The sequence below is a fragment of the Dromiciops gliroides genome, chromosome 3 (genome assembly GCF_019393635.1).
Source record: "Dromiciops gliroides isolate mDroGli1 chromosome 3, mDroGli1.pri, whole genome shotgun sequence".
In the NCBI taxonomy this organism is placed as follows: Eukaryota; Metazoa; Chordata; class Mammalia; order Microbiotheria; family Microbiotheriidae; genus Dromiciops; species Dromiciops gliroides.
In genome coordinates, this window is record NC_057863.1 from 274,206,796 (window position 1) to 274,228,858 (window position 22,063).

The 22,063-nt window shown below is 38.5% G+C and overlaps 1 protein-coding gene across 1 annotated transcript; it reads left to right on the forward strand.

The window, feature by feature from the left end:
* The first annotated feature begins 6,873 nt into the window (after positions 1-6,873).
* On the forward strand, positions 6,874-21,328 carry LOC122747465 (signal transducing adapter molecule 1-like). The gene is made up of 2 exons (XM_043993468.1): positions 6,874-7,476; positions 21,210-21,328. The coding sequence occupies exons 1-2, from the start codon at positions 6,966-6,968 to the stop codon at positions 21,326-21,328; spliced, it is 630 nt and encodes a 209-aa protein (XP_043849403.1). The 5' UTR covers positions 6,874-6,965.
* Positions 21,329-22,063: the final 735 nt, after the last annotated feature.

Genomic DNA, 22,063 nt, shown 5'->3' on the forward strand with positions numbered 1-22,063 from the left:
ACTCAGGTCCTCCTGAATCCAGGGCTGTTATTTTATCCATTGGACCACCTAGCTGCCCCTCATCTTCCAATCTTGCTGTTACTTTGTACATAGTACATTTCACTTTGTATCAGCTCATATGTCTTTCCATTTTTTTTTTTGAGAGCATCCTGCTCATCATTTCTTTCAGCACAATATCATTTCCTTATAATCACATACCAGGATTTGTTCAGCCATTCCCTAATGGACATCTCCTCAATTTTCAATTCTTTGCCACCAGACAAGAGCTTCTATAAACATTTTTTTGTATATATCAGTCCTTTTCCTTTTTGTTTTCTATGTCCTTTTGCTAGGTCAAAGTAAGTATACATGGTTTTTATAGCCCTTTGGACATAGTTCCAAATTACTCTACAGAATAGTTGCATTAATGTCTCTTTTCCCCATATTCCCTACAATAGTTATCATTTTCCACTGCTGTCCTATTATCCAATCAATAGGAATAAGGTACTACCCTAGAATTGTTTTGACTTACATCTTTCCAATCTATAGTGATTCAGAGCATTTTTTCTTTTTTTATCATAAAAGTATTTTATTATTTTCCAGTTACATATAAGATAGTTTTCAACATTTGTTTTCGTAAGATTTTTAGTTCCAAATTTTTCTCCCTCCCTCCCTTCCCCCTCCCCAAGACAGAAAACAATCTGATATAAGTTATATATGTACAATTACATTAAACATATTTCTGCATTAGTCATATTGTGGAAGAAGAATCAGAACACAAGGGAAAAACCTCAAAAAAGAAAAATACAACAAAAAAAGTAGAAACAGTATGGTTCAATCTGCATTCAGACTCCACAATTCTTTTTTTCTGGATGTGGAGAACATTTTCCATCATGAGTTCTTTGTAATTATCTTGGATCATTGCACTGCTGAGAAGAGCCAAGTCTATCACAGTTGATCATCACATAATGTTGCTGTTATTGTGTACAATGCTCTGCTCACTTCACTCAGCATCAGTCCGCTTAAGTCTTTCCAGGTTTCTCTGAAATCTGCCTGCTCAACATTTCTTACAGCATAATAGTATTCCATTACATTCATATCCCGCAACTTGTTTAGCCATTCCCCAATTGATGGACATTCCCTTGATTTCCAATTATTTGCCACCACAAAGAGAGCTTCTATAAATATTTTTGTACCTATGGGTCCCTTTCCCTTTTCTATGATCTCTTTGGGATACAAACCTAGTAGTGGTAATACTGGGTCAAAGGGTATGCACAGTCCCATAGCCCTTTTGGGCATAGTTCCAAATTGCTCTCCAGAATGGTTAGATGAGTTCACAACTCCACCAACACTGCAGTAGTGTTCCAGTTTTTCCACAGCTTCTGCTACATTTGTTATTTTCCCTTCTTGTCATATTAGCCAATCTGATAGGTATGAAGTGGGACCTCAGAGTTGTTTTAATTTGCATTTCTCTAATCAATAGTGATTTAGAGCAGTTTTTCATATGACTATAGATAGCTTTATTTTTTCATCTGAAAACTGTTTATATCTTTTGATCATTTATGAATTGGAGAATGGCTTCTGACTACGCTCTCCTCCAGTCTGCCCTCCATTCTCTCTCTCTCTATATATATATATATACCCAATTAAGTGTGTATGCTATTCCCTCCTTGAGCCAATTCTGATGAAAGTAAAGTTTACTCACTATCCCTCACTTCCCCCATCTTCCCCTCCACTATATACATTTTTTCTTGCTTCTTTTGTGAGATAATTCCCTTTCTCCCAGTGCATTCTTTTCTTAACCCTTAATTTTATTATTTTTAGATAGCATCCCTTCATATTCAACCCACACCTATGCCCTTTGTCTATATGAGAAGGTTCTTATGAGTTACAAGTATCATTTTCCCATGTAGGAATGTAAACAGTTTAAGCTTTATAAAATTCCTTTTGATTACTTTTTCCAGTTTACCTTTTTATGCTTCTCTTAAGTCTTATATTTCAAAGTCAAGTTTTCTATTCAGCTCAGGTCTTTTCATCAAGAAGGCCTGAAAGTCCTCTCTTTCATTGAATAACCATTTTTTCTCTTTAAGGATTATATTGTTTTTCTGGATAGGTGATTCTTGATTATAATTCCAGTTCCTCTGCCCTCTAGAATATCATATTCCAAGTCTCCAATCCTTTAATGTACAAGCTGCTAAATCTTAAGTTATCCTGATTGTGGCTCCACAATACTTGAATTATTTCTTTTTGACTGCTTACAATATTTTCTCCTTGACCTGGGAACTCTGGAATTTGACCATAATATTCCAGGGAACATTCATTTTGGAATCACTTTCAGGAGGTTATCAGTGGATTCTTTCAATTTCTATTTTACCCTCTGGTTCTAGAATATCAGGAGAGTTTTACTTGACAATTCCTTGAAAGATGATGTCTAGACTCTTTTAAAAATTATTATTATGGCTTTCAGGTAGTCCGATAATTTTCAATTCTCTCTCTTGGATCTATTTTCCAGGTCAGTTGTTTTTTCAATGAGACATTTCACTTTGCCTTCTATTTTTTCATTCTTTTGGTTTTGTTTTATTGTTTCTTGATTTCTCATAGAGTCATTAGCTTCTACTTGCTCAATCCTAATTTTTAGGGAGTTATTTTCTTCAGTTAGCTTTTGTACCTCCTTTTCCATTTGCCTAATTCAGCTTTTCAAAGCATTCTTTTCCTTATTGGCTTTTTGTACCTCTTTTACCATTTGGCCTAGTATGCTTTTTAAGGTGTTATTTTCTTCAGTATTTGTGTGTGTATGTGTGTGTGTGTGTGTGTGTGTGTCTCCTTTACCAAGTTGTTGACTTTTTAAAAATAATTTTCTTGCATTACTCATTTCTGTTCCCATTTTTTCTTCTACCTTTCTTATTTTATTTTTAAAGTCCTTTTTAAGTCCTTCCATGGCCTGATACTAATTCATATTTTTTATTGGAGGCTTTGGATGTAGGAGCTTTGACTTTGTTATCTTCTCCTTAGGGTGTGATATAGGAGCTTTGATTTTGTTATCCTTTTCTGAGGGTGTGTTTTGATCTTCCTTGTCACCATAGTAACTTTCTATGATCAGAATTTTTTTCTGTTTGCTCATTTCACCAGCCTATTTCTTGACTTTTAACTCTTTGTTAAAGTAGGGCTCTACTTCCAGTGTGGAGGGTACACTGTCCCAAGCTCCAGGGGTTTTGTGCAGATGTTTTCAGAAATACTTCTAGGGATGTGTAAGTTTTCCATTTTTCTGAGGTGGTATGATCTAAGGAGAGGTACGTTTACTACTTTCCTGGCCTGTGATCTGTCTGTGAGTGACCACAAGCCTGCTTTTCTGCCCTGGAATTTTGAGGAAATTTCCTGCTCCACTGTGGTCACAAGCTCTGGTGTGCTAGTGCTCCTCCCTGCCCTGGTACTGCCACCCAGGACTGTGACCTGGATGCAAGTATGGGAAAAGCAACTGAGTCCCACCTCAGTGCTAGCAAAGAGACTCCTGTAATCTCCTTCTGGTCAATTGTTTGACCCCCTTACTGTCTGTGGCCTTAAGAGTTCTAGAAGCAGTTGCTGTGGCTACTGATTTAGTGGCTCCCAAGGCCTGCTCTTCATTTGCTGAGTCTGGGGCTGCACTAGCTATGACTTCACTGGTGGAGCCTACACTGGATGGCACTCCACTCTTGGCTGGGTATAACAAACCTTTCCTGCCAACATTCTAAGTTGTCTTTGGCTTGAAGATTATTTCACCCTGTCCTTTTGTGGGTTCTGCTATTCCAGGAATTGTTTTATAGCATCATTTAAAGGTGTTTGGCGGGGTCTTAGGGAGAGAGCAAGTGAGTCACTGCCTTTCCTCCACCATTTTCACTTTGCCTCTACCCCCTTTATACTCTTAGAAATTTTTGAGGCTCTCTGCCCCACCTCTAGCAAATATTTATGGGTTATCTGTATTGATATTTACTATTAGACATATTTACTGTATTAGAAATGAAAACATCTTAATATTATTTTTAAAAGTTTTGACTTTAGAGACCCTTCCTCAAAAGGCCCCTCAGGGATCCCTGGATGCCATTTTGAGAACCATTGTTTTAAGGATATAGCCAGACTCCTTTAATGACCCCAAGGTTCCCATGGGAAAAAAGGCCCATCTTTTTAATATTACTATTTTTCCAGTATTGTGATATGGCAGAAATATTAACAGTTTCTAAAGAAAATGAGTAGTACAGAAAGCACAATAGAGAGAATATTCCAAAGGGCACAATAAAGATGTAGGTACTTATATTGTCTCCAGGTGGGGTGGAGGGCTGGTTGAATATATGGGGCAATTATAAAAGACTAGTCTTACAATTAACCTTGTGATAATATTTAATCAGTGACCTTGTGAGGTGACATTTACCTAAGTATGTGTTACACCAGATGGATATCTCTTTAGCAAGAAAGATTAATTAGAAAACCAATACATTAGAGCCTAGATTACATTACTATTATCAAAGTTAATCATTTGACTGTTTAGAGCCCCTAACTGTTTTAAGTCCCTAGCTGGGAAAAATTTCTGTGTCATCTAGGTTATATAATAGATGGAGTGCTGGACCTGCCATCAGGAAGACCTTAGTTCAAATACAGCCCCAGATACCTATTAGGTGTATGACCCCCGGCAAGTTACTTAACCTGTTTGCCTCAGTTTCTTTGTCTATAAAGGGAGATAATAAGATGAAATGAGATATTTGTAAAGTGTATTAAAGGCTTTAAATGCCAAACAGAGGATTTGATATTTGATTCTCTTGGTGATAGGCATTCACTGGAATTTATTGAGTAGGGGGATGAGTACTTTAGGAAGGCATCTGAGTTGAGGCTGGGCTGGAGTGAGGAGAAACTTTTGGCAGACAAACCAATCAGAAGGTTATTGCCATAATCCAGGTGTGAGGTGATGAGGGCCTGAACTTGGGCAGTAGCAGCATCACAGGAGAGAAGGAAGTATGTGTGAGACACATTTAAAAAGGCTTTGGCAATGAATTAGATAAAGAGATGAAAGAATGTGAGGAGTTGAGGATGACACCTAGCTTGTGAGCCTGTGTGACTAGGAGGATGGTCTCAACCTTGATAGAAATAGGGAAGTTAGGTGGAAGGGAGGAACTGGGGGCAAAGATAGTGAGTTCAGTTTTGGATATGTTGAGTTTAAGATGTCTATAGATATCCAGTGTGAGATGTCCAATAGGCAGCTGGACATGTGAGCCTTGTGGTCACCAGAAAGATCAGGGCTAGATAAATAGATTTAAGAATCATCAGCATAAAGATGATAATCAAATTCATGGGAATTGATGAGATCACCAAGTGGAATAATATACAATATAAAGAGAAGAGGTCCTAGGACAGGGACCCCATAGGATATCCATGGTTAGTGGGCATGACCTCGATGAAGACCGAGCAAAGGAGCCTGAGAAGGAGTGGTCAGATAGATAGGAAGAGCACCAGGAGAAAGTAGTGTCACACACACACCCTCAAAAATAGAAAGAAGAGAGTATTAAGGAGAAGAGAGTGATCAATAATGTCAAAGGCTACAGGGAAGTTAAGAAAGATGACAGTTGAGAAAAGGCCATTAGATTTGTCAGTTTAAAAAAACAAACATGTCTTTGAAAGGAGCAGGTTCAGTGTAATGATGAGGTCAGAAGTCAATCTGTAGACGATTAAGAAGAGAATGAGAGGAAAGGAAGTAGAGGCATCTATTACTGTAGATGGCTTTCTCAAGGAGTTTAGCCACAAAAGACAGGAGACATGTGGGAGATCTAATGCCTAAGGATACAAAGACAAAATGGAAACAGTCCTTGCTTTTAATGAGCCTACCTTTGTGATAAAATAATAGGATTTAGCAGATACTCAAAGACCCACCTGGAGATTAATCTTTTTTTTTTTTAATTTTAGTGAAGCAATTGGGGTTAAGTGACTTGCCCAGGGTCACACAGCTAGTAAGTGTTAAGTGTCTGAGGCTGGATTTGAACTCAGGTACTCCTGACCCCAGGGCCAGTGCTCTATCCACTGCGCCACCTAGCTGCCCCCTGGAGGTTAATCTATACTGATTGAATCAAGTGAGAGTGATTAACTGCTGATTAGTCTACTTCAAAGTTAACTAGATTGTAATCACACCTGGCTAGCCCTTAAGAAGGTATTGTTCTCAGAAGCTAGACTGTGAACTTAACTTGAGAACACCTTCAAGTCCAGTGAACCAATGGATTTCGATGATGACGCCAACCAATCAGCTTGAAGCAGTGTGTAAGGACCGCCTCTGCTCCAGACCTATCAAAAGCTTCCACAATCAGCTTGCTGGAGAGTTTGTGATTGAAGCAGACTCTCTCTCTGGCCTTGTAGGGGTGTTTGGAGTGGACTAGAGACTGGCTGCTGACTCCCATAGAAATAACAGACCCCTGGTGGCTGCAGAACAAGCGAAAGCAAGCCCAGCTCTTGTAGCTAAGGATCCTGGTGCTGCAGCTACCAAAAAAGGAAGAGGAAGATCGAGAGAAAGCCATTGAGTTGTCATTGAAAGAACAAAGGAAATAGCCAGCCACACTTTCCAATTTGTATCCAAGCACATCAAGCCTCTTAACTAACCACCAACATGAAGGTAGGAAAGTTTGTACTATCTATGATTTTGAAGCTGCTGAAGATAATAAACTAACATTTAAAGCTGGAGAAATCATTACAGTTCTTTTTTTTTGTTTTTGTTTTTGTTTTTTGGTGGGGCAATGGGGGTTAAGTGACTTGCCCAGGGTCACACAGCTAGTAAGTGTCAAGTGTCTGAGGCCGGATTTGAACTCAGGTCCTCCTGAATCCAGGGCCGGTGCTCTATCCACTGCACCATCTAGCTGCCCCTAATCATTACAGTTCTTGATGACAGTGATCCCAACTGATGGAAAGGTGAAATTCATCAAGGCATAGGATTGTTTCCCTCTCATTTTGTGACAGCTGACCTCAGTGCTGAACCAGAAATGATTAAAACAGAGAAGAAGACAGTACAATTCAGTGATGATGTTCAGGTGGAAACAATAGAGCCTGAGCCTGAACCAGTATATATTGATGAAGACAAAATGGACCAGCTTCTGCAGATGTTACAAAGTGCAGATCCAAATGATGACCAGCCAGATCTACCAGAGCTGCTTCATTTGGAAGCAATATGTCACCAAATGGGACCATTTATTGATGAAAAACTGGAAGATATTGACAGAAAACACTCAGAACTTTCAGAACTTAATGTGAAAGTGATGGATGCACTTTCATTATATAACAAATTGATGAATGAAGACCCAATGTTTTCCATGTATGCAAAATTACAGAACCAACAGTATTATATGCAGTCACCTGGTGTTTCTGCTTCTCAGGTATATCCAGGGCAGCCTCAAAGTGGTGCTTATTTGGTGACAGGGAATGCCCAGATGGGCCATCTTCAGAGCTATAGTCTTCCCCCAGAGCAAATATCTTCTCTCAGTCAAGGAGCCAGATGTCATGATAAATACAGTGTTGGATTTGCCCTTGACATCTGTTACCAATTATATTAGATTTTAAAATTTCTCATAATGACATGAGGATAATTAGGTAGATGATACAAAAAGTGATGAAATGAAGATTTAAAAAAATTCTTGTCTTCTCATGTTTTTAAGAACTTTCATTGTTTGATTTGATTACTGGAAAAGCTATTTAAAGTTGTGTTAAGCTCAATTTTGTAGGAATCTTTTCCTAGCTGATTACCAGCATCTACACATTTGAAACACCTGAAAAGACTTCCATTCCAAGATTACACCCAGAGGACATCCCAAGAATCACCTGAGAAAAGACTTTCAAAGACTTAATTATTTTTTTTACATCAAGCAACACCTGTTCCTAGAAGAAACAAAGGGGGGGAATGTGATAAAATAATGGGATTTAGCAGATATTCAAAGATCCACCTGGAGATTAATCTAAACTGACTGAATTAAGTGAGAGTGATTGACTGCTGATTAGCCTACTTCAAGTTAACTAGATTGTAAGCACACCCTTCAAGTCCAGTGAATCAATGGATTTGGATAATGCCTACCAATGAGCTTGAAGCAGTGTACAAGGACCCCCTCTGCTCTGGACCTATAAAAAGCTTCCACACTCAGTTTGAAGAGTTTGTGATCGAAGCAGGCTCATGGTGGAGGACTTGAGGAAGAACCAAACCAGGCTGGAACTCTAGGCTAGATAGGCCTTTTCTTAACTTTCTGAACTCCATATGAATACCTGTATGCTTTAATAAATGTTCAATGTCCAAAGACTAGTGTTGAAGCTTCTAATTTAAGGTGACCACAATATAGATTTTATTTTGGGGTTTTTTTGGTTTTTTTTTTTTTTTTGGTTTTTGGTGAGGCAATTGGGGTTAAGTGACTTGCCCAGGGTCATACAGCTAGTAAGTGTTAAGTGTCTGAGGCCAGATTTGAACTCAGGTCCTCCTGAATTCAGGGCCAGTGTTCTATCCATAGCACCACCTAGCTGCCCCACAATATAGATTTTTAAAATCACACCTTCCAATAGAGGAGACAACATGTACTTATAGATGTACATATAAAACAAATACATAAATTCAATATAATATTTTGGTGAGGAGGGGAGCATTAGCAGTTGGCACTCAGGAAAGGACACTTTTATGTGGAAAGTTATGTTGGAGCTGACCTTTGAAGGGGTTTCTCCTAAAAGGCAATATCTGGGCAAAAGAGCAATCCAGGCAAGAGGGAGAATAAAAGCATGACAATGGAAATGGAGTGTTGAGAGTGAAGAAAAATAAGGGCATTTAAGCTAGCTCATAAAGTGTATGAAATAAGTTTAGAAAAATAGACTTAGATCCTAATTGTGAAGGGCTTTAAAGGCCTGGCAGAGGATTTTTTTTTTCTTTTCTAATCTGACCTTAGAGGTAATAGGGAGTCACTGGAATATATTCAGAGATAGAGTGACATGGTTTAGAAAAATGGCATGGATGATGAATTGGACAGAGGTAAGGCTTGCAGGGAGAAGACTTAGAAGTCTATTGCAATTATCCAATCAAGAGCTGCTGAGGAGGGGCAGCTTGGTGGCACAGTGGATAAAGCACTGGCCCTGGATTCAGGAAGACCTGAGTTCAAATCTGGCCTCACACACTTGACACTTAATAGCTGTGTGACCCTGGGCAGGTGACTTAATACTCATTGGCGCCCCCCCTCAACCCCCCAAAAAAAGAGCTGATTAGGGTATTATCTAGAATTGAGGCTATGTTAGGAGAGAGACTGTAAAAATGGAATGGAGGTAGAAACAATAAGAATTGTTAATTGCCTAGATCAAGGTCTAACTCTGAGTCAGGAATCAAGGATAACTGAGGGTATGAACCCAGATGACTAGAAGGCTAGTAATGCTCTCAATAGAAATAGGGATGTTGAAAAGAGGTGAGTTTGGAGGTAAAAGATGAATTGTTTTGGATTTTTGTTTGAGAGGGATATAGAACATCTATGTTCAAAATGTCCAGTAGGCAGTTTAATGATGCAAGGTTATAGCTCAGAAGAGAGACTGGGACTGGAAATATATATTTGGGAATTGTCTTCTTAGAAAGATTTAAACCTAGGGGAGTAGATAAGTTTACCAAAAGAGATAGTATAGATAGGGAATAGAAGCAGTCCCAATACAGAAATGTTAGGATAAATCCACAATTAAAGGGTGGAATATGGATGATGTCCCAGCAAAGAAAACTGAGCAGTAATCATATAGGTAGGAGGTGAACAAAATCATGGGTTCCAATTGCTAGAAAGACACTGAATCTGGAAGCACTTCTGGAGAAATCTCATGGCAGATCTAACTATAGTAACTTTGAGGAAGGGCTGAGCATTAAAGTTATCCACCATTGTCATATATATAAAGGACACTGTTGAACCACACACCAAGCACACATTTTTCCCATCACAAACACAATTCTTATACCTGTTCACTTACCTCTTGGACAACTTTTCTCAGGCCTCTAGGAAAGGGTTTCTTAACCTGGGGTCTATGGATAGATTTCTGAGGGTTTGTGGAATTGGATTGGGGAAAAAAAATCTTTGTTTTCACTAACCTCTAAGGTTTTTTTTATCTTAAAAGTATTTTTTTCTAGTTACAAGTAAAGATAGTTTTCAACATTTGTTTTTATAAGATTTTGAGGTTTTTCTCCTTCCTTCCCTTCCCTCCCCCCTTCCCAAGACAGAAAATAATCTCATATAGATTGATTTTTTTAAAAAAGTATTTTCCTTAAATATGAATGAAGGAAACAAATCATAGCCATATAAGCAGTACCTATGACTTTGTCACCAATAGAAATTACACTTATTTTCATATAACAAATAACTTATAGCAAATACCTTGAACTATCACTTATACTCATTAATACTTTGAAATTGCTGTAGTCATTATGTGTTGATCAACTGTGATAGACTAGATTCTTCTCACCAATCCAATGGTACAAGAAAGTTCCAAAGGACTCATGATGGAAAAGACTCTCCAAATCCAGGGGAAAAAAAAGGAACTGTGGAATATGGATGCTGATTGGACCAAACTATTTCTTTTGGTCTTGGTGCTGTTGGTTTTCTGTTTTTAGGTTTTTCCTCTTTGCTCTGATTCTTCTCTTATAACATGACTAATGAAGAAATATGTTTAATGTTATTATGTATATATAACCTATATCAGATTGCCTGCTGTCTAGGGGAGGTGCCGAGGGAGGGGAAGGAGAGAGAAAAACTTGAAATTGGGAATCATTTATAAACAAATGTTGAAAACTATTTACATGTAACTGAAAAATAATAAAATACTTTTATTCGAATGAAAAAAAGAAATTGCTGTAGTTATTATAGCCATTGTTAGATCACATGTGATTGTTATCTTCCAGTCTACATGTACTCATAGGTTATGGTGGGTAAACTATCAACCTACTGTGCCATCAGAGTCAAGTTGCATTTTCTCATATTGGTGACCAAGACACGTATATTATTTTCTAGTATTCCCTATCTACAATGGTTTCTCTTTCAATATATGAAAGATGAATCATTTTTATTCATCATTAAAATTTTGCCAGAATGGGAAGTGCCTCCCCTTCCCCATTTTTAAAAACAGAGATAAACAATATAGATCCAGCAAGTTCAGAAACATCTGACAGTTAAGATAACTGTTTCATTTAAAGTAACTTCTCATTATTGCTAACATATTTCTCAGCAATATGGGTCATACACAGTGTTCTAAGTTCTCTAAGTAGAAAGTTTTTTTTATTTGGTTTTTTCCTGTTTTCTCATTTTGTATATCTCCTGTGTTATGAAGTAAAGGCATACATATACTGTAGGTTGTATAAGTGATGTTCACCTCTATTATTATTCTATGAAAATACCATATGTTAAAAAAATGTCATCATGAGAAAAATGCAAATAAGATTAGAAATGAGAACTATTATTTTTAGGAAGCCACAAAAAGTCATGCAACTCCATGTGAAACAATATCTCAATTTGTTCAGCCATTCCCCAATTGATGGGCATCCCCATAATTTCCAATTATTTTGCCTCCACAAAAAGAGCAGCTATAAATACTTTTTTATAAATAGGTCCTTTTTCTTTTTCTTATTTGAAAAAATCTCTTTGGAATACAGACCAAGTAGTGGTATTGTTAGATCAAAGGGTATGCACAGTTTTATAGACCTTTGGGCATAGTTCTAAATTGCTCTCCAAAATGCTTAGATTAGTTTACAACTCTACTAGCAGCAGTGCACTAGTGTCCCAATTTTCCCACATCTACTGCAACATGTATCATTTTCCTTTTCCATCATATTAGCTAATCTAATAGGTATGGGGTGACCTCAAATTTGTTTTAATTTGCATTTCTCTAATCAAAAGTGATTTAGAACATTTTAATACGACTAGACATAACTGATTTCTTTATGAATGAATATATTTAAACTATATGCAAGTTGAAGTATGTATGACCAAACATGAGACAGAGAACATTATGAAATGTAAAATGAATCATTTTGATTAAGTTTTTGCGCAAACAACACCAGTGCAACCAAGATTAGAAGGAAAGCAGAAAGCTGGGAAACAATTTTTACAGCCAGTATTTTGATAAAGGCCTAATTTCCAAAATATAGAGAGAACTGAATCAAATATATAAAAATATAAGTCATTCCCCAATTGAGAAATGATCAAAGGATATGAACAGGCAGTTTTCAGATGAAGAAATTAAAACTATATATAGTCATATAAAAAAAATCTTCTAAATCAAGATTGATTAGAGAAATGCAAATTAAAACAACTTTGAGGTACTACCTCACACCTATCAGATTGGCTAAGATGACAAAAAAGGAAAATGATAAATGTTGAAGAAGATGTGGGAAAATTGGAACACTAATACATTTTTTTTTCTGGGCAGGCAATGGGGGTTAAGCGACTTGCCCAGGGTCACACAGCTAGTAAGTGTCAAGTGTCTGAGGTCAGATTTGAACTCAGGTCCTCCTGAATTCAGGGCCAGTGCTTTAACCACTGCACCATCTAGCTGCCCCCACTAATACATTTTTGGTAGAGTTGTGAATGGATCCAACCATTCCAGAGATCAATTTGGAACTATGCCCAAAGGGCTATAAAACTGTGCATAGTGGGTAGCTAGGTGGTGCAGTGGATAAAGCACCAGCCCTGGATTCAGGAGGACCTGAGTTCAAATCTGGCCTCAGACACTTGACTTACTAGTTGTGTGACCCTGGGCAAGTCATTGCCCTGCAAAACAAAACAAAACACAAAACAAACAAAAAACCCCACAAACCAACCCCCCCCCCCAAAAAAACCCCAAACAACTGTGCATACCCTTTGATCCAACAATACCACTACCAGGTCTGTATCCTAAAGAGATCTTAAAAAGGGAAAAGGACCCACATGTGCAAAAATAATTTATAGCTTCTCTTTTTGTGCTATAAGAATGCTGAGCATGTGGTTATCAGACAAACCTGGAAAGACTGACATGAACTGATGTAAAGTCAAGTGAGAAAAACCAGGAGAATATTGTATACAGTAACAGCAACATTGTATGATGATCAATTATGAATGACTTAGTTATTCTCAATAATACAATGATCCAAGACAATTCCAAAGGACTCATGACAAAAAATGGTGTTTACATCCAAAGAAAAACTTACGGAATCTGAATGCAAAGCATACTATTTTCACTTAATTTTTTTCATAGTTTTTTCTTTTGGTCTGTTTCTTCTTTCACAAAATGACTAATATGGAAATATGTTTTACATGATTACATATAAAAAATCTATATCAAATTGTCTTAGGGAGGGGGGAAATGAGGGAAGAAGGTAAAAAATTCAGAATTCAAGAATTTTTAAAAATGAATGTTAAAATGTGTCTTTACATGTAATTGGAAAAATACAATACTATTTTAAAAAGAAAAATACATTCCTAAAGAAGTCTGAGCCTCTCTTTCTCTCTCTCTCCATATATATATATATATATATATATATATATATATACACACACACACACATACATATATATATACAGATATATCACAAAACTTTAGAAAATATTTTAATGGTAACTATATTTTAATTTAATTTGGTTTCCTTTGTGAACTAAAGTATTTTATGTATTTAAAAACATTATTCTGAGAAGATTTCATCAGACTGACAAAAGAGTCTATGGCACACACAAAAAACGTTAAGAACCACTGCTATAGGGTAACTTGTAAGGGATCCTGAAACCTCTGAAACTAATATATATTAGGGAAGAGAAAAAGACCTGGATGGCATTGTCAGGATAAGCAATATTGTTGGCTCTGTGACAAAGATTGATCACTGCCAATTTCTTTGGTGTTCTGTGTTTCAGGCCTCAGAAAGCTTGGCAGCAGAGCCCAACACTCAAGACTCCCCTAGGGAGTATATAAAGCAGAAGGAACCACAGTTATTGATGCATAGAAAAAGATATCCAGGAATATATGAACTCTGCAATCTTGCTCCTCATCTGGAGTGAGGTACTCTCTGGCTTTCCTTTCCATTCTATAACACTATGATATTCTATGTAGGCATTAGCACCAAGAGTAGTCTCAAATACCAACCGCAAACCCTACATCTCTCTGAATTTGTGTTCCTTAAGGCCATACTCCATTTGGATCCCCAACATGGAGGAGAAATTGGTTCTTTCCTTGGGATTCTAATAGTTTCATGCCTCTTTTAAGATCCTCCTCTTGTAGGGTGATTACTACCAAACATCTCCTAAAATAGTTGGTGGGTCCAACCTTTTAAAATTAGAGTTCATGGGGCAGCTAGGTGGTGCAGTGAATAAAGCACTGGCCTTGGATTCAGGAGGACCTGAGTTAAAATCCAGCCTCAGACACTTGACACTTACTAGCTGTGTGATCCTGGGCAAGTCACTCAACCCTCATTGCCCTGCAAAAAACAAACAAAAAAACCAAAACAATTAGAGTTCATAATCTCCCACTGGTGTACTTACCATTAATAATCAAATTTCCTAAGAAGACACAGTAAAAGCAAGAGCTACAAAACATTCTCTCTCTTCTCCTTATAAGCCCAGGGAACACTCTCCCACAAATATATACTATGCATACAGGAAGAATGGGTTCGCATGGACAGTACAATGAGGCATATATGTGCGATATGGTTCCCCGTGAGCTGACCATTTCCTGCTGGATTGGCTCAGTTGAGTTCGCAGGGTGAGCTCTTATCCCCAGTTCAACTCTTTTTTGCCACCATTCCTAAAACCTGTTTCCTCCTTGAATGACTGTCTCTCTGTATTCATTTCTGGAGTTTGTCCCTGCTCCCTCAATTGTGCCTCAATTGTACCTGGAATATATACAGTCTGCTGAATTTGTTGGAAGGAATATTTCTCTCTGTGATAATCAACCCTCCTTTGCTTGGTTTAGATAAGAGTGAGGGATGCTTACCCCAGCCACTCCAGAGCCACATTTGTATACGCTTTTTCTGACATATCCCAAGAAAGTTCTTTCCTTTAAAAAAAATCAGAAAGTGATTTTTAAGAAAATAATTTCTTTTCTCCTGTATTTTCTTTACTCTTAATTCAAACAAAACAGCAGCACAAAACCACACTCAGATATCATGTTTGTCCTTCTTTACTCATTTTGTGACTCTTGAAGATGGTGGGATTCAGAATAGACCCTTATCTCTTATCCATCTATTAGAATGTAAGAACTCCATCAAATTTTTCAAAGTGATTTATATTTTTAGGCTAATATTGTCTCCTGTGTTTGCATTTCAAATATTCTACACAGTTCTGATCTTTGCATCAATAATGCTTAAAAATCCTACATTCTATTAAAGGTTTATCCTCTTTCCTCTCAAAAAATTATATTCAAGTTTTTAGAGTAAGTTATTCTGGTTATAAGTCTTTTTTCTTTTGCCTCCTGATAAAAGTTAGTTCATTTTAGGTTTCCTAGAGGAGGGTTTAGGGTTTTTTGGTTTTTTGTTTTTGTTTTTGTTTTTGTTTTTTTTTACTTTGCCCTCTGGCTCTAACAGTTCCAGGAAGTTTTCTTTTATGGTTTCTTGAAATGTGGTTCTTTGTGGTTTCTTAAAATAGGTTCTTTGTTTGGCTATGACTTTAAAGGAGTCTAGTGCTTTTAAAATGATCTCTCTTCCATATGTTTTCTAGGTCTGACTTTTTTTTTAATATGCCTCATGTTATAATGTTTCAGTCATTTGACTTTGTTCTAGAATTTCTTGTCATCTCATTGAACATTGAATTCTATTTGCGCCATTCTCTTTTTCAGGTAATCACTCATGTCATGTCATCTACCTTCTGTTGTAAGCTGTTTTTTCTCCTAATTTTTTTCTTCAAGAAATTTCATTTTCATTTCATTTTTTAAAAATATCTCTTTATTTCATATACCCTTAGAATTGTTGTGGTCAAGCTATCCTTCCTCCCTGGCTGAGGCTGAACTTTTACTTGTTATTCAGATACTCATTTCTGGCTTTACCGCTCAGGTTTCTTTTAATCTATAATATTTCTTTATTTTATTAAAACTTCTTCAATTGTCATATTTCTACCCTTATATCCTACATTTGGACTTTTGTGCCAGGGTGGAGTTGTATCCCATCTATTTTTCTTAGAAGGGATATGTAGGCCCTGGTCCTGTTCATTCCATAGTTTGCAAGCCACTGTCACTGTCATAATCACTTCCTTGCTATAATTCTGGATGGTGTGACTGGTTCAAAGTCCCCCTTCCCACCCTCTTGAACAATGCTCATCTGGGACAGGAAGGGTAGCCCAGAGATAGGAATAGGCCTCACCTCCTCCTTCAATCCCTGACTTCTGTCTCTGTCTTCTGATGGTTCATGTCTTCTACTGACCTCAGGCCTATAGGGCCTCTCCTTCTCCTTGAGCAGTAACAAAGAGTTAGTTGGCTTTTCCCCCTGCTATAATGCTTGCATGCTTCTAGCCAGCTTTTTGTGCAGTCCTGGATAGGGTGGAGGAGTTTACTGATGTTTTCCCTTGGTTTTCCTGATCATTGTTTTATCTTGTACCCATGACCATGTATCAGAGGTCATACTGGTTTCAGGCCTCCTGGAAAACCCTGTTGGTATGGGCTGTCAGGGCATGCCTTCCCCATCCCCATCTCTGTAATCCCCTGGGGAGAGCCACCACATATTAGAGATGAAGTCGCCTTCAGTGCTCCTAGATAGTTCCCTCAACTCAGATTGTTCAGGTTATTCTGCCCTGTCTCTGGGTCCTTGGGTAGTCATATACATAAGGAGATAGCTTTATCTACTACCGTAGCTCCAACAGGCTTGGGCTGAGATCCCTTTGACTTAGCTCCTCCCTGGTATGTACCTCACCAGAGTGCCGACATCCTTTTAGCTATCTTTTTGTGCAGTCCTAGACTTGATAGAAGAGCTTACTAAGGTTCTCATGTAGTTTTCTTGATCATTTCTTATTTCTTTTCATTATTGTTGGGGAATTGCTTGGGTTCATTTTGACGGTAACTTTTCTTTCTTTTTTTTTTTTTTTTTGGTGAAGCAGTTGGGGTTAAGTGACTTGCCCAGGGTCACACAGCTAGTAAGTGTTATGTGTCTGAGGCAGGATTTGAACTCAGGTCCTCCTGAATCCAAGGCCAGTGCTCTATCCACTACGCCACCTAGCTGCACTTGATGGTAACTTTTCACGTCATTACCTTTATTGTAAGCAAATCTAAGCTTGTTCAAAAAAACTTGATCCAATTTGCTATGCTCATAGAGTTCAGAAGACTCTTATGTTATCTTATATAGTTATTTTTTTTTAATAGTCTTTTATATTGGAGTGTTCAGAATGACCCTCATTCACCTGAGGTTACTAACAGGCTTAAGGTTTGATAGTCTTTTTATTTTTTTATTTTATTTTTTTTAGTGAGGCAATTGGGGTTAAGTGACTTGCCTAAGGTCACACAGCTAGTAAGTGTTAAGTGTCTGAGGCCAGATTTGAACTCAGGTACTCCTAATTCCAGGGCCGGTGCTCTATCCATTGCGCCACCTAGCTGCCCCTTAGGTTTGATAGTCTTTAGGTCACCTCTGCACCCTTCTGAATGTGGATACCCAACTCCATCCTAGGAATGGGAACTGGGGATAAGTTCTACTGGTATCATTCAGATAAACAGTACTAGGCCAGAGCTTATTTTGTAGCATCATTGAGAGCACAAGGTATGATATGGATCAGCACAAACATCGACCAACCATCATGAAGGCATAAAAAGTGAAGACGTAGGACTAAATACCAGAAGCATTACCACTTTATCATGTCTTCTAACCTCAAATGGAGCCTTCTCTATGTGGACTTTGACTCCCCCCAAATCTATGAATTTTCATCTAAAGTAGAGATCAGTCTCCATGTACCATCAAACTATCCAGTTCCCACAATCTAACATTTTTTCTAATCTCCTAGAGATGGAAAAAGAGTGGTATAATCCTAGTTCCCAAGCAAACCTCTCAAGGCTAGAGGTTGGTTGGGGCAGTTTCAGAGAAGGCGATTCCATAAGTATTCTTATCTACAATTGCATTAATTCCTTGTCTACAGTTGCATTAAAGCTGTTCCTTCTTCCACATGGGAAATCTCTAGAGTGTGTTCTTCTTCTGTGGTAGTATAGTACCCAACACAAGAATATCTCTGATGGGGGCAGGGGAAGGGACAAAGCCTCTACTATGTGCCAGGCATTGTACTAAGAGCTTTACAAATATTGTCTCATCTAATCCCTCTCAACAACCATATGAAGTTCACACAACTAGGATCCTACAGCTAATGTGTCTGAGACTAGATTTGAACTCTGTTCTTCCTGCCTCCAGGACCAGCCCTTTATCCACTATGCCACTTAGCCACCTCAAGATGGAGCTTGGCTTGGTTAGTGTGGCTGAAGGTGCCTCAATGAGGGTGCTGAACATTGCTTGCCAGAATCCCCACACAATTGCAGAAAAAAACTGACAGGGAATGATGATGGACACCACCTGCTGGAAGATGGAGAAGTAACTTCGACAGAACGTTTTCCCCTCTTGCTGGAAGCCTTGTAGAAGGAGCTATCTGCAGTGGAACTGGGAGAAGGGATGCCTGCTGGTAGCCCTGACTTGGGATGGAGATTTACTCTGGAGAGATTTACCAACAGGAGGGAGTCTTTTGTGCAATCCATCTTTTGAGCTTTACCAAAAGGCTTGGCCATGAAACAGAAGATGCCGGGGATGGGAGGGGAAAGGGGTAGGGTGGGGGATGGGGTTCTTTGTTGACAGATAATCACACACATAATTTTTTAACCTCACACTAGCTCTTTAGACCCACTTTGGGCCCTATAAGGCACAATCTGTTCCCCTAAAGAAGTTCATGGTTTTATATATTAACCTTCTTTTCTTTTATTCTTTGTATACTGAAATGTTCCTGTTTGTTGATTGTTATTACATTCATAAAAGAAAAGAAAATTCAAATAAAAAAATCTAATGACATTGTTCTCAAGCAATGGGGGGGGGACAACTTTTTTTTAATATTCTTTTTTTATTTTGAACTTAAAAACAAACACGAACATTTCAATATATCCAGAATAATAAGAAAGAGGACTGGCATCTAAAAAATGAATTTCTGTTAAGGAAAAAGAGCATCCATACCTTGTGGTCCAAAGCGGGCCTAGAGCTCTGGGTGAGTAAGATCATCATGACTACATGTAAGAGTTCCCTGACATGTCCTTTTCAGAAGGAAAAATAATATTTCAAATGACAATCTTTTGAAAATTTTATATTATGAAAAGAAGTATGAGAAAATAGTTCTACTACCAAAAGAGAGGGAAAATAACCAATCATAGCCAAAAGGAAAATTAAAGTAATTGGGCTAAAATTAGACATATTTTGGGGGTTTTTTTTTAGCTATCTCTACCCAAAATTTATCAGCTCACACAGAAGAATCTTGAATAGTATATAGTAAGGGAGAGGTGAACCCAATTTTTCTAACTGTGCCCTTAAAAGCAAGAGTAGAAAAGCTTTTTTTCCAACATAGCTTTTTCTTTTCTTTCTTTCTTTTTTTTTTTTTTTGCAGGGCAATGAGGATTAAGTGACTTGCCCAGGGTCACACACTCCAACATAAGTTTTTTATAGGTATCACAATAGCATATTTTCTTGCATGTATGTACATACACACATACATATATTGAATCAGCTAAAACTGGAATGAAAGACCCTTTACTTTTCATGCTCTCTAGGATATAAGGCGAAGTATTTAGTCATTTTGCTTCTAGGGGCCTTCAAAAAGTCGAAGTGGACATATGTGGTTAAATTCAGTTTTAGGAGAATATTTGAGCAACTGGTTGTTTGCTTTGGGTGGAGCATTACCTCATTTAGTAAGATTTCCAGGCTCTGGAGTGCTTTCTTCTGGATACTTCTGGCAATAGCTGAGCCAACATTGTGCAATTCTAAAGGCTTCTCTGGGGCCTGGAAGAGCTGACTCAAAAATATGCATTGAAAATATGAGACTGGGAATCCAGATTGATAGAATGGAAAACTATCATTATTAATTAACACATCTTTCCAATCCTCCTTCACTCCCACCCCATAATCATTACTTCCCCCCCTCCTTTTTTTTTTCTTTCTAGAAATGACTTCCTGTTTCCTTATCTATATTCTTGCTGTATCCTCTCTGTGGTAGGACCAGGTTCCCCATTTTGCCCCAATAGGGATGTTTTTCTTAAAAGGCAACAAAACTTTCTCTGGGACTTAACTGGCTCCTGTTTCCTTTGATGCACGTTCTTGGTTAGCTAAGGGGGCATAAAAAGTCTCACCATGTAGAATCAGGGCATTTCAGACTTGGTAGGTGCCTGACACCGTGACAGTCACTAAACCTCACTATAACCTGCCCTGCTGACCTGTGAACCAGATGGTTTTCTTTAAGGAGGTGGGGGAGGCTGTCTATCAAAGCTGGATAGAGGGGCAGCTAGGTGGCTCAGTGGATAAAGCACCAGCCTTGGATTCAGGAGGACCTGAGTTCAAATCCAGCCTCAGACACTTAACAATTACTAGCTGTGTGACCCTGGGCAAGTCACTTAACCCCAGTTGCTTCACCAAAAAAAAAAAAAAAAAAAGAGAACTGAACTTGGAGGCCCAGGCCCCAAAAGGTTCCTTTCAAATCATAATCATAATTTTTAAAAAAAAGAAAAGAAAAGCTGGATAGAAGTGCTACTGTGTCCTTTTTTTTTTTTTTTTTTTGGTTTTGGTTTTTTTGCAGGGCAATGGGGGTTAAGTGACTTTATCCACTGTGCCACCTAGCAGCCCCCTACTGTGTCCTTTTTGCATGTCCTTAGGGGAAAGAGAACTTTTTTGTTAATTGTTCAGTGACTTATGAGTACTTCCATGCATCCCCAAATAGAACCTGAACTAAGAAAGTGCCTCTAAACAATTGGCATAGTCTTGGTTACTGGGATGAGATGATGGTTGGGTGGCTGGCACAGTGGATTTTGAATTGGGGAAAGAGCTCTGCAAATATGGAGATGATGATCGGATGGCAGGACACTGCATGACTGAGAAGCAAAAGTCCTTCTGATCCTGCATGGGGAGTCCTCTCTGTGGAATAGGGAGCAGGGTGAGTTTAGGCAGAGGGATTAGCTCAGGGGGTCCTGGAGGACACTAGGAATGGGAGGGGTAAAAAAAGGGCAAAGCCCAGTCTTGTTTTGATTGCTGACAGTATTGCTAGTGATAACCTGATGGGTGTGGTGACTAATAGGCTTCAGTCAGGAAACAACCCGGCTGTTCTCTGACCCAGAGATCACAGTTCTTATTGAGAACAGAGCCATTAGGCAGGAGAATGAAAGAGAAAGTGAGGAGGAAGAGGAGTGTGACTAGTTCTTGAGGAAGCAAGGATCAAGTGGACCGTCTCTACCTAGAAGCTGGGGTGGTTGAGAGGAAAGCTCAAACAGAAAGCTGATGAGTCACTGGAGCAATGGTTCCTGAGGATATGGACGAATTCAGCCAATGCCAAGCTGCTCTTGAGTTCCATGAGTTGTGGGATCTCTCTGTGGATGCAGAGTAAGCTGCATTCATTAAAGCCTCCAGACTGGTCCCAGTGTAGCTTACTCCATAGTAAAAGAAAAGTACATCCAATAATTTCTGGGCTTCCTTCTTAGATTATGGGGAGGCAGGTGTCAGTAGTTTATTTTAGACTTACTACCTTCCTCCCACAACCCCACCCCCAACCCAGGAACTGATAGTGTTGTTTCAGATAGCTCTAAGAGTTTCCATATGGTCCTATCCAAAGTAACATTTATAGAGATTGTGGGAAGGACTTGCTGTTCCAAACTCACACTCAAATGTCACCAGTTGATTTGCCCATACCTACATGGTTATATGGCTTGGAAGACCCATAGCCGAAGACTGATGCCATTCTGATGGGACTCCACCCAGAAGGTGGGATCTAATTGCTCTTGAAGCAAGCTGGGCATAGGGTATGGCAGGCTAGAATGGGGTGGGGTTGGAGGAGGAGACCAAAATTAAATGTATTAAAACTATTTCCTTTAGGAACTTCATTCCTTCCCCTGCAGATCCCCATGAGAATGCCTACAAGAGGAATTTCATCTTTAC

Coding starts and splice junctions, on each gene's coding strand:
- LOC122747465 (XM_043993468.1), top strand. CDS start 6,966: ATGATTAAAACAGAGAAGAAGACAGTACAATTCAGTGATGATGTTCAG. Junction 7,477..21,209: donor TCTCAGTCAAGGAGCCAGAT/GTCATGATAAAT, acceptor GGTGACTAATAG/GCTTCAGTCAGGAAACAACC.